General features: G+C 41.5%; 1 protein-coding gene across 1 annotated transcript in view; it reads right to left on the bottom strand.

Annotated features, from left to right (window-relative positions):
- The window catches only part of LOC139377413 (protein unc-13 homolog A-like), an 88720-nt gene that overhangs the window by 43863 nt on the left and 30906 nt on the right, over positions 1–13951 (bottom strand). The window contains exons 4-8 of the mRNA XM_071120440.1: positions 11090–11207; positions 10581–10704; positions 9671–9741; positions 9376–9430; positions 8105–8134 (exon numbers count right to left, since the gene is read on the bottom strand). Coding sequence (XP_070976541.1) covers positions 8105–8134; positions 9376–9430; positions 9671–9741; positions 10581–10704; positions 11090–11207 — 398 coding nt within the window. The remainder of the gene's footprint in view (positions 1–8104; positions 8135–9375; positions 9431–9670; positions 9742–10580; positions 10705–11089; positions 11208–13951) is intronic.

Raw genomic sequence — 13951 nt, 5'->3', positions numbered from 1 at the left:
GGAGGTCTGCAACACTGATTCTTTCTATTCTCTCCCTCTAATCAGGGACTAACATAGACCTGCAAGTGAAAGTGAAGCTGTCCCTCCTGAGAGAGTGGGTATAGGAGAGAGTGGGTGAGACTAAAACTACATTTACATTGTGGAGATCCGGGACTGTCGTTCACTCAGACAGTCTAGACTCAACTCATTTGGACTGGTTCAGATTTAAAAAGATTGGAACCTGTTCACATAGGAATATGACAAAATCTTGCCCGGTCATACTGCCCGACTGTTAGAATCCAGTTTTTATTTATTTAACCTTCATTTTAACTGGGAAATCCCATTTAGACCAAGGCCTCTTTTGCAAGGGAGCCGTGTATGTACATAAATTATACAACATTTACAAAAACTAAAGTAATAAAAAACATGCAATATTTACAAGAAATGTAAGCAATCACATTCCTCAAGATGGATGTTCTTCATCACCATCTTGAACTGGCCTAGAGGTAAAAGAGCATCAAGGTGCAGAGAGCTCTGCAGATCATTCCATACACGGGGCGCAAAAAAAACTGAATGCAGATTTACCGAATTCCGTAGAGATCAATGGGATCTCTAGAGTTAGCCATCCCTGTGTTCTGATGACTCATATGTCTGTAATTTAACAATGAAGGTATGTCGGAAGTTTATGCAAGAGGGCTTTATAAACAAAAATAGAGCAGTGTATCGATCTACGAGACTTAACGGGGCCAGCCTACTTTCTGATATAGGATGCGATAATGTATACTGAACCTGTGGCCCGTAATAAAGCGAAGTGGGCTGTGGTAAATTGCAACTAATGGTTTCAGTGTAGTTGCAGCTGCATTCATATATATTGTGTCACAGTAGTCTAGCACCGCCAGGAAATTTAAATGAATTATCTGATTTCGGCTGTTCAGGGATAGGCATGATCTAGTTCTAGAGAAGCCTATTTTTATTCTCAACTGCTTAACCAACTCATCCATATGCTTTTAAAAAGATAACTTTTCATCAATCCAGATAATTATAAGAGGGGACACGATCAATGTGGGCACTATACAATGTACATATACGTAAAACCTCTGATATATTTTTAAGTGAATTGGAAAACATCATGTACTTTGTTTTACCTGTATTAAGTACCAATTTCAGTTCAACAAAGGCTTTCTGCAAAGCAACAAAAGGCAGATAGATAGCAGCTCCGAAAAATCCCGGGAAACCTTGCGGGCAACAACAGTGCTCAGACTAATATTATTCTGTTTGTCCTGTGGGTACCTTGGCCACTGTTCCACCCCTTGTGTGTTGCGCTGTCATGGTGTATTTACAAGTGTATGTTCTTTTTTGTTGCAGAAAGACCAATATTATTTATATTGACAGTAAAAAGTACAGGACCTAAAATATAGCCGTGGAACATCTTTCGTAATATCAAGGAAACTTGACTTAACACCATCAAAAAATACAGTGTCCTGTTTGTCAGGTAGTTTTTAAACCGTTACATGATGCCTGATCCAGGCCAATTACAAACAACCTTTGAATTAGTAAAGAGTGGATGACAGTTTTGAATGCTTTAGACAAGTCGATGAATACAGCAACAATGTTTCTTCCTAGCCAAACAATTTACAACATCATGTAAAACCAGTGATGCTGTTGTGATGGTACTATGCCCTGGTCTGAAGTCCCCCTGATGTACATTTAGAATAGATTTGGAAGTTAAGAAATACTGTATCAGGAATTCAAACGTGTTAGCTAGGCAAGAAAGTTTACAAATAGGGCTAATAATTATTAAGGTCACAAGGGTCACCACCTTTGTAAAGGGGAAGAACATGGGCCACTTTCCAGACCTTCGGGATAGCACCAGAGACAATCATCAAGTAAAAAATGTGTCAATGATTGCGCAATAAGAGGAGCAGAAAGCTGCACTAAGAAGTTGTCAAGCGAATCATCCCCAATGGATTTTTTTACATAAATTTTAGCAAGGCGTTTAGTACATCAAAAACAGAAAATGTATGAAATTATTGTATTGTAGTTGACAGGGTTTCCATGGTTGGAACTAATGGTTGGGAGAGGGGAAGAATGTGGTCTGACTAAACTAAACTAACTAAAGGGTCAGTAAAACCACTATTTCTTTCAAATAGGAAGCCTGCAGAGATAAAATGCTAATTAAATGTATCACTTATCTATCTTTGTTCGGTAAGGATGCCAGTGCCAGACACAACTTGATTAGGCAGGAAATTGGTGGAATTTCCACTGTTTAGTGCATTAACTATTTCCCAAAATGTATCTGGATCATTAGCAGTGTCTGAAATAGAATATAGAAAGTAGCTCGACTTCGCTTTCTTAATTGAGGTGCATTTATTTCTCATTTGCCTGAGAAGCTGACAATCAGATATCGAGTCAGTTTTTCTAGCCCAGGACTGATTTCTCATTATAATGAAGTCAGAAAGCTTTGAAGAGAACAAAGGATTTCTTCCCTTTTTAACTCTAAGGCATTTTAAGGGGGCAAGTCTATCCGCCAGAGAGACAAAGATAAATAAGAAGAATTCCAAGGTTAATTCAGGGTCAGGTATGCAACGGACAAAGGAAAACTCAGAGTAATACTCTACCCTTAGGGAGAGACAATTTTCAAATGTATTTTCATAATTACACAAGGATCAGAATTTTTCTGCCTTGTATCTCTAATACAGGCAATAGGAGAGTGATCGCTAATTGCATTAGCAAAGACACAATTTGACAAGTCCTTGTGCAGTTTCTCAGAAAAAGATCACAGGGTTTTTTCTGGATAAAAAAGTGGTTTTCAGGCAATGGCCATGGTTGGCCCGTCGGCATGGCTAAATTGTAGAGAATTTTTGTTGTTGCATTTTAAAGCCAATTTCCTGCAATTCTACAAATTTCTCCATGGAACTGAGAGAAACTTTTACCAGTTTTAAAGCAAATTTCCTATTATTTTACACATTTTGCCATGGAGCTGAGAGAAAATGTTTAACTTTTTTTATTACATTTTGCCAAGGCTAATGCTGCGTTATTTTGCGCAAACATAATAAGAAAAGCAATACTGCTAAATTCACTGTTTTGGGAATTTCAATTCTCCCTGACCGTTTTATTTTGATGATTGTTAATTCTCAAAGATTATATTACATACAGTTGAAGTTTACATACACTTATGTTGGAGTCATTAAAACTTGTTTTTCAACCACTCCAACCAAATTTCTTGTTAACTATAGTTTAGGTTAGGACACCTACTTTATGCATGACACAAGTACTTTTTCCAACAATTGTTTACAGACAGATTATTTCACTGTATCTCAATTCCAGTGGGTCAGAAGTTAACATACACTAAGTTGACTGTGCCTTTAAACAGCTTGGAAAATTCCAGAAAATTATGTCATGGCTTTAGAAGCTTCTTATAGTTGACATAATTTGAGTCAATTGAAGGTGTACCTGTGGATGTATTTCAAGGCCTACCTTCAAACTCAGTGCCTCTTTGCTTGACATCATGGGAAAATCAGACCTCCACAAGTCCGCAGATCTCCACAAGTCTGGTTCATCCTTGGGAGTAATTTCCAAATGCCAGAAGATACCACGTTCATCTGTACAAACAATAGTATGCAAGTATAAACACCATGGGACCACGCAGCCGTCATACCGCTCAGGAAGGAGACGCATTCTGTCTCCTAGAGATGAACATACTTTGGTTCGAAAAGTGCAAATCAATCCCAGAACAGCAGCAAAAGACCATGTGAAGATGCTGGAGGAAACCGGTACAAAAGTATCTATATCCACAGTAAAACGAGTCCTATATCGAAATAACCTGAAAGTCCGCTCAGCAAGGAAGAAGACACTGCTCCAAAACCGCCATAAAAAAGCCAGACTACGGTTTGCAACTGCACATGGGGACAAAGATCATACTTTTCTGAGAAATGTCCTCTGGTCTGATGAAACAACAATAGAACTGTTTGGCCATAATGACCATCGTTATGTTTCGAGGAAAAAGGGGGATGCCTGCAAGCCGAAGAACACCATCCCAACCGTGAAGCACGGGGGTGGCAGCATCATGTTGTGGAGGTGCTTTGCTGCAGGAGGGACTGGTGCACTTCACAAAATAGATGGCATCATGAGGTGGATGTGGATAATTTGAAGTAACATCTCAAGAAATCAGTCAGGAAGTTATAGCTTGGTTGCAAATGGGTCTTCCAAATGGACAATGACCCCAAGCATACTTCCAAAGTTCTGGCAAAATGGCTTGAGAACAACAAAGTCAAGGTATTGGAGTGGCCATCACAAAGTCCTGACCTCAATCATATAGAACATTTGTGGACAGAACTGAAAAAGCGTGTGCAAGCAAGGAGGCCTAAAAACCTGGCTCAGTTACACCACCTCTGTGAGGAGGTATGTGCCCAAATTCACCTGACTTATTGTGGGAAGCTTGTGGAAGGCTACCTGAAATGTTTGACCCAAGTTAATGCTTTGGGGCTGTTTTTCTGCAAAGGACGACTGATCCGTGTAAAGGAAAGAATGAATGGGGCAATGTATCGTGAGATTTTGAGTGAAAACCTCCTTCCATCAGCAAGGGCATTGAAGATGAAACGTGGCTGGGTCTTTCAGCATGACAATGATCCCAAACACACCGCCCGGGCAACAAAGGAGTGGCTTCGTAAGAAGCATTTCAAGGTCCTGGAGTGACCTAGCCAGTCTCCAGATCTCAACCCCATAGAAAATCTTTGGAGGGAGTTGAAAGTCAGTGTTGCCCAGCAACAGCCCCAAAACACCCCTGATCTAGAGGAGATCTGCATGGAGGAATGGGCCAAAATACCAGCAACAGTGTGTGAAAACCTTGTGAAGACTTACAGAAAACGTTTGACCTCTGTCATTGCCAACAAAGGGTATATAACAAAGTATTGAGATAAATAAGTATTTGGTCAATAACAAAAGTTTTCCACCATAATTTGCAAATAAATTCATAAAAAATCCTACAATGTGATTTTCTGGATTTTTTTTCTTCTAATTTTGTCTGTCATAGTTGAAGTGTACCTATGATGAAAATTACAGGCCTCTCTCAGTGGGAGAACTTGCACAATTGGTGGCTGACTAAATACTTTTTTGCCCCACTGTATGTGAAAATGACACATCAACCAATTAGTAGGAAATGCCTACTCACAATTGGTCATAATCACACGATGCACACTGATGTCATTGGAAATGCTTATCTTCCTCTATCTTTTTTAATACAAAACAAAAAACTCACCATTTTCACATACAGTGCATTCGGAAAGTATTCTGACCTCTTCCCTTTTTTCACATTTTGTTACTTTACAGCCTTATTCTAAAATGTATTAAATAAAATAAAAATCTCATCAATCTACACACAATAACCCATAATGACAAAGCGAAAACAGGTTTTTAGAACTGTTTGAAAATTTGTAAAACATTCAAAACAGAAATACCTTATTTACATAAGTATTCAGACCCTTTGCTATGAGACTTGATTATTGAGCACAGGTGCATCCTGTTTCCATTGATCATCCTTGACATGTTTCTACAACTTGATTGGAGTCCACCTGTAGTAAATTCAGTTGATTGGACATGATTTGGAAAGGCACCCACAGCCATCTATATAATGTCCCACAGTTGACAGTGCAAAAACAAGCCATGAGGTCGAAGGAATTGTCCGTAGGGCTCCGAGACAGGATTGTGCCCAGGCACCAATCTGGGGAAGGGTACCAGATCTGTGCAGCATTGACCGTCCCCAAAAACACAGTGGCCTCCATCATTCTTAAATGGGAGAATTTTGGACTGGGGGAGAAGGGCCTTGGTCAGGGAGGTGACCAAGAACCCGATGGTCACTCTGACAGAGCTCCAGAGTTCCTCTGTGGAGATGAGAGAGCCTTCCAGAAGAACAACCATCTCTGCAGCACTCCACCAATCAAGACTTTATGGTAGAGTGGCCAGACGGAAGCCGAGGAATGGCTTCCGTCTGGCCACTCTACCATAAAGTCTTGATTGGTGGAGTGCTGCAGAGATGGTTGTTCTTCTGGAAGGCTCTCTCCGCCTGCTTGGAGTTTGCCAAAAGGCGCCTAAAGGACTCTGACCATGAGAAACAAGATTCTCTGGTCTAATGAAACCAAGATTGAACACTCTGGCCTGAATGCCAAATGTCACGTCTGAAGGAAACCTGGCACCGTCCCTACGGTGAAGCATGATGGTGGCAGCATCATGCTGTGGGGATGTTTTTCAGCGGCAGGGACTGGGAGACTAGTCAAGATCGAGGGAACGGTGAATGGAGCAAAGTACAGAGAGATCCTTGATGAAAATCTGCTCCAGAGAGCTTAGGACCTCAGACTGGGGCGAAGGTACACCTTCCAACAAGACAATGTCCCTAAGCACACAGCGAAGACAACGCAGGAGTGGTTTCGGGACAAGTCTCTGAATGTCCTTGAGTGCCACATGGGATTATGAAGAAATTATGAAAGAGAACTGCTATCCTGATTACATACAGTGGGGCAAAAAAAGTATTTAGTCAGCCACCAATTGTGCAAGTTCTCCCACTTAAAAAGATAAGAGGCCTGTAATTTTAATCATAGGTACAAAAAAATCCAGAAAATCACATTGTAGGATTTTTAATGAATTTATGTGCAAATTATGGTGGAAAATAAGTATTTGGTCAATAACAAAAGTTTATCTCAATACTTTGTTATATACCCTTTGTTGGCAATGACAGAGGTCAAACGTTTTCTGTAAGTCTTCACAAGGTTTTCACACACTGTTGCTGGTATTTTGGCCCATTCCTCCATGCAGATCTCCTCTAGAGCAGTGATGTTTTGGGACTGCTGCTGGACAACACAGACTTTCAACTCCCTCCAAAGATTTTCTATGGGGTTGAGATCTGGAGACTGACTAGGCCACTCCAGGACCTTGAAATGCTTCTTACGAAGCCACTCCTTCGTTGCCCGGGCGGTGTGTTTGGGATCATTGTCATGCTGAAAGACCCAGCCACGTTTCATCTTCAATGCCCTTGCTGATGGAAGGAGGTTTTCACTCAAAATCTCACGATACATGGCCCCATTCATTCTTTCCTTTACACGGATCAGTCGTCCTGGTCCCTTTGCAGAAAAACAGCCCCAAAGCATGATGTTTCCACCCCCATGCTTCACAGTAGGTATGTTGTTCTTTGGATGCAACTCAGCATTCTTTGTCCTCCAAACACGACGATTTGAGTTTTTACCAAAAAGTTATATTTTGGTTTCATCTGACCATATGACATTCTCCCAATCTTCTTCTGGATCATCCAAATGCTCTCTAGCAAACTTCAGACGGGCCTGGACATGTACTGGCTTAAGCAGGGGGACACGTCTGGCACTGCAGGATTTGAGTCCCTGGCGGCGTAGTGTGTTACCGATGGTAGGCTTTGTTACTTTGGTCCAAGCTCTCTGCAGGTCATTCACTAGGTCCCCCCCGTGTGGTTCTGGGATTTTTGCTCACCGTTCTTGTGATCATTTTGACCCCACGGGGTGAGATCTTGCGTGGAGCCCCAGATCGACGGAGATTATCAGTGGTCTTGTATGTCTTCCATTTCCTAATAATTGCTCCCACAGTTGATTTCTTCAAACCAAGCTGCTTACCTATTGCAGATTCAGTCTTCGTACAATTTTGTTTCTGGTGTCCTTTGACAGCTCTTTGGTCTTGGCCATAGTGGAGTTTGGAGTGTGACTGTTTGAGGTTGTGGACAGGTGTCTTTTATACTGATAACAAGTTCAAACAGGTGCCATTAATACAGGTAACGAGTGGAGGACAGAGAAGCCTCTTAAAGAAGAGGCAGGTCTGTGAGAGCCAGAAATCTTGCTTGTTTGTAGGTGACCAAATACTTATTTTCCACCATAATTTGCAAATAAATTAATAAAAAATCCTACAATGTGATTTTCTGGATTTTTTTTTCTCATTTTGTCTGTCATAGTTGATGAAAATTACAGGCCTCTCATCTTTTTAAGTGGGAGAACTTGCACAATTGGTGGCTGACTAAATACTTTTTTGCCCCACTGTATGTTGATGTTGGTGTGGTGCTGTATGATGAATATGAAGATGAAAAATTGTGAAATGTCCCATTAAGGGTACTCACTTTGTTGGTCTCCCCACAGACTCCAGTTACCTACAAAGAAACATAACGTTTTGAGAAGGATTCTGTCTTAATTATGAAACATTAGGAATATGATTGTCACACCCTGACCTGTTTCACCTGTCTTTGTGATTGTCTCCACCCACCTCCTGGTGTCAACTGTTTTCCTCATTAGTCCGTGGGTACTTATTCCTGTGTTCCCTGCTGGTCTTTTGTCAGTTCATCAAGTCAACCAGCGTGTTTTTTTCAGTTCTACTGCTTTTTCCTCTCTTTTGCTAGTCCTACCGGTTGTGACCCTTGCCTGTCTGGACTCTGAACCCGCCTGCCTGACTATTCTGCCTGCCCTGACCTCGAGCCTGCCTGCCACTCTGTACCTCCTGGCCTCTGACCTGGTTTTGATCTTTTGCCTGTCCACGACTACTCTTGCCTACCGCTTGGATTATAATAAATATCAGAGACTTAAACCATCTGCCTCCCATGTCTGATTCTGGGTCTCGCCTTGTGCCCTTATAATGATAATTTCATGGGTTTCAGAACACTTTAATTGAACTGTTTACACCAGAAGTCCCCAATTACATTCAGCCGTGGGCCGATTTTTCCTTCAGCAGACGGTCGGGGGGGCGGAACATAGTTATAAATCATTTGCACACTGCAAATTGACCGCAAGAATCCCAAACAGATATAGTATTTGACAAAAACAGAATAATTTCTAACCTCGATTACATTGGTATACGATCACATACGCAACTGTATTTATGCGTGGGAATACTTGGGAACAGATTGCCTAAATTAAAATCAATTTGAGCTTTTCTTGGTGAACAAATTGTAGGTGAACAAATTAAAGGCCACCTATTGGGGATGGCTGGTGTACACTGTCTTACTACTGTTATTGTATAGTGTGCTGAAAGGGAACCTTTGGCTGAAGAGTGCCATGCATTGTTAGAGCCATAGCCCAGTGTGTGTCTGTCTGTCTGTCTGCCTGCTCCCCCCCACCCCAGAGCTGTGTCACCACGCTCAGTAGACTTTGATACCACCAGAAACTCTGCATCCAGTGCCTCTGTATAACTAATACTCCTATTGATGTTTCACTTTCTCGATGTGGATACACACACAGATATGCAAACAAACACACACACCCATACACAAAGACACACTCTAGTGCAATCCAAATACCTCGCACTGAACTGACAGGGTGATATTGAATAGTTGACTCTCATTGGTTAATCGCTAACACCCGTCTATCAGACAAGCCCAGTGATTTGTAGATTACTCACAGCACTGTGTCCCTGGGACAGGAAGTGGTCGCTCCTGGTCTTCTTGGTTAGTTATCTGAAATACATACACACGTAAGTCATTCTACTGTGCAAAGCCCGAGGTGTACCAGTAATGCTTCCCAACTCTAACCACATATACTCCTCTCACACCTCAATCCAACTCTTCAAGCTATTTGTCCCACCTGCCTGTATCCCCCTCTGAGATTTAAAATGAAAATAGGGAAATACATAGTGGGAAAACTCAGTCTACTGTATAATAGAGGGTGATCCATAAATGTGTGCGACAACAGCTTACATCCTGATCTCTCATGGCGTTGAGTTGCTCCAGTTTTTTGGCCCAATAGCGTGCCTCCTCCTCAGGGATATCTGAAAACAAGAGCCCCACCATTAAAACAAAAAAAACAAAAAATCACACAGCTGACCAGCACACACACACATGCTTATACCCTCACGACACGCATCTGTAATGCCACTAAGATGTATATCAGCTGTATATCAACACACACACATATGGCTAGCAGTTACCATTAAGCTTTCCACCAAGCTTTCACTTGGATAGGTATTAGTGGTTAGCCTATCACACCCATTCCCCTCAAAACTATTCTTGCCAAAGACATTGAGTGTGACTTTTCAGCCAGAACCCCACTTGACTGGTGCTCAGTCAGACAGACAGGGTTAGTTTACCAGTATTGACCAGGGGATGGGGAGGCAGTGTAAAATGACACCTAATCAATGCTTGGAGACCACAGCCTGAAGTTAAGGACACAAGCAGCCAGTCTAGCGACACAGATAAGTGTGTTTCTATGGGGACACATGGAATCTAATAAAACTGGTTACGGGTGAGTTTCCCCCAAAAATTAAGTACATCTTTTGATTATTGTTCATTCATAGCCTACAAGTGGGCTTTAGTGCTGAAAATAATCTTTATTTTTGGGGGAAACTGACCCTAACCCAGTTAAAGATCAGAATGCCAGTTCAGGTGTGATTATGTTTACTGTAAGATGCATGACTGTGCATGTGGAAATTACTGTATTTCAAGTAGTTTTGGGGGTATGAATGGGGGTCAATTAAGTATATTCGTTACTTAATTCATTAAATTGTTCGTCTGTCCATTTATTCATTAATTTCTTTGCTAATTTGTCCATCCATCCATCCGTCTGTTCGTTAGTTTGTTAATTCTTTCATTGGTTCCCTCCCTTACTCACCCAGAGGCAGTTCAAAGCGTGTGTCCAGCAGCACCTGGTGTAAGGTGGGGTCTTTGGTTCCACAGATATCGTTGTCTGCCATGATGGCCTGGGAGTCCAGGGTCAGCCAGTCCCCCGGACTCTCCTACACAGAAATGGAATGCATAGACCTGATATACCATTCATTATCATTGTTAGTTTGTTATTTAGATCCCAATTGTTGTACTGCATACAAAAACATTAGTCAAGTCCCAGATCTGTTTGTGCAGTCTTACCAACTCTTCTACGGCCACTGTCACAAAGAGTTCGTAAAACAGCACAAACAGATCTAGGAACATCCAGATCCCTGGAGCTTTCTGTGGGGACTCAGTGAGTCATTCTGATTTTTCATTCCACTAATTCTAATTCCATGGCTGGTGTACTTCATTATCCCAAGGAGTTGCTTTGCCCTGGCTTAGGGAGACATGCTCACATAGTAGCTTACTAAGTAGTTTGCTAGTATGAGTTTTGGGCGGGGGGGTGTAGTGTACCACGTTTGATTGGCGGATGCTGTGCAGGGGGATCCACACTGTTCCCACCATGGTGTCCCATATTAACCCTTTATTCCACACCTCCACCGTCAGCCCCAGGTCCAGCCTGTTGATCTCACTAGAGAGAGAGAGAGAGAGAGAGAGAGAGAGAGAGAGTGAGAGAGAGAGAGTGAGAGAGAGAGAGAGAGAGAGAGAGCAAATGAAAGAGAGAAAAGACAGTACAGTGGAGAGAATACAAAGGAAGAAAGACAGCAGGAGAGAGAATGGGGAAGAGAGAGAGAAACGCTTGTGTGTGTGTGTCAGGAGGACAGGAATAAACTGAGTGGAAGAAGAGAGGGAGGGGAAGAGGGGTGAAGGACGGGATAAGGATAAACTAGATTGAAGAGAGGCATAAACAGCCCAGAGTTGGACATCAAAATGTGCTGTGTGATTGTAAAGATTAATCTCACACACATGCACACAAAGCTTTGTTAATACACCCCAGACCTGGCCCCAGGATAATGTGACTAAGGGGGCAAATGAAAGGGGGCACAATTTGGGGGGGGTTCTTGCATTGGAATATACAGTGGGGAGAACAAGTATTTGATACACTGCCGATTTTCCTACTTACAAAGCATGTAAGGGTCTGTAATTTTAATCATAGGTACACTTCAACTGTGAGAGACGGAATCTAAAACAAAAATCCAGAAAATCACATTGTATGATTTTTAAGTAATTAATTTGCATTTTATTGCATGACATAAGTATTTGATACATCAGAAAAGCAGAACTTAATATTTGGTACAGAAACCTTTGTTTGCAATTACAGAGATCATATGTTTCCTGCAGTTCTTGACCAGGTTTGCACACACTGCAGCAGGGATTTTGGCCCACTGCTCCATACAGACCTTAACCAGATCCTTCAGGTTTCGGGGCTGTCGCTGGGCAATACGGACTTTCAGCTCCTTCCTATTTTCTATTAGGTTCAGGTCTGGAGACTGGCTAGGCCACTCCAGGACCTTTGATTGAGTGTGTATAACAGGTGTATTTTATACAGGTAACGAGTTCAAACAGGTGCAGTTAATACAGGTAATGAGTGGAGAACAGGAGGGCTTAAAGAAAAACTAACAGGTCTGTGTGAGCTGGAATTCTTACTGGTTGGTAGGGGATCAAATAATTATGTCATGCAATAAAATGCAAATTAATTACTTAAAAAATCATACAAATGTGATTTTCTGGATTTTTGTTTTAGATTCCGTCTCTCACAGTTGAAGTGTACCTATGATAAAAAAATTACAGACCTCTACATGCTTGGTAAGTAGGAAAACCTGCAAAATCGGCAGTGTATCAAATACTTGTTCTCCCCTCTGTATATTAAATTCTTCTTATATCACACTATACCACAATAAACAAAGTTCAAATGCAGACCCCAAAACCATTAATTGAGGGCTTTTGAAGTGGCAGGTTGGTGCAAAATCTGTTTATAATAGGTGAATTACCCTATGTGAATGCAGCCGCCCACACAGCTGCCTTACCAAAATAATGCAAAGTAAATGCTGAAAGTAGTAGCCTAGTTATTAATGCATGAAAAAACAAATACTGGATAGAAGCTTGCCTTAGCATTCATTCAGTCGCAGTTGTCGGTATTCTAACAGAACAGAGGTACCAAGTAGTAGTCCTCGTAAACTAAATATCAGATGGATAAAGGCATGACACAATCTAGATTTAGGCTAGTTACATTAACAGCAAACAAACGCAGTAAACAAAAGACAAATGGATATCCAAATAACCAAAACATAGCCTACAGCCTACGACAGCCATGCACAGCTGTCTTGCCAAACAAATAGGCCTAAAAGGCCCACTTCAAACATGGAAATCCAAGCTGCTAATGAATACAGCAACAGGTTGTGATATTGCACAATACACTTCTGTGGAATAAATTAGACCCACGTAATCAATTATGCAATGCCAGCATACCATAAACACGTTTCCAAAACAAACAGTTCCATCTACAACCATGAAAACCAATAGGCTACCAAGAAAACCATTGTGGAAAGTAACCATTGTGGAAAGTATCCATTTCTATGATGAAACATACCTATGTATTTATACCCAGGGGCGTTTGGGTTCTTGAATGGGTTCCTGTATTGGAATTATATTGAATTATGCTTATACAGTATCACGCTATACCACAAGAAACATAACATTTCAAATTCCAACACCATTGAGTGCTTTTGACCAAGTAACAGGTTGGCACGAAATCTCCTCTGCACTCTATCAGCACCATGGACAGCACCCTACATATTAAAGCAAGGCCGTTGAAAACCTATGCTGGCTAAGAAAGTACATTTTGCCATTCTATACCCTATATTTTTTGGAGGAAATGAAGCCACAGGCTATACCACCAAGATTCTGATCAAAACCAACCAGCTAGATTGTTTACCTTTTCAGAAGAGTTGCAACCTCCTTGATGCTCTGAGGAACTTTCTAAGTAATCAATCATTCCATTCTCCCCAAAATCAATCATTCCATTCTCCAACTCAAATACCAATTGGATTAATTGAGATTTACTTTGGTGTAGCATGCTTCTTCTGTGCTGACTGAACACGTTTGTCAAAGTAAAAAATTCGTTTTTGCATGTAGCTGTGGACGACCCACTCATGAGCCCTACGATCTCATGTTGAATATCATGTGACATGTACGTGGCATTGTGGGGTATGGTGCTAAACACCATGGCAATTTCCTCGTCTTTTCAGAGAGTATAATCCATTATAGACAGAAAAAGTCCACTGCCCCCCCCTCCCCTCGACTCTATCGAGTCCAATATCCCCGTCAGTGGTTACTGGTGTGAAACAAGGAACTCAATGATGTCTACTACAAACA

The sequence above is a fragment of the Oncorhynchus clarkii genome, chromosome 20 (genome assembly GCF_045791955.1).
Source record: "Oncorhynchus clarkii lewisi isolate Uvic-CL-2024 chromosome 20, UVic_Ocla_1.0, whole genome shotgun sequence".
Lineage (NCBI taxonomy): Eukaryota > Metazoa > Chordata > Actinopteri > Salmoniformes > Salmonidae > Oncorhynchus > Oncorhynchus clarkii.
This window is presented reverse-complemented; position numbering and strand designations above follow the sequence as displayed.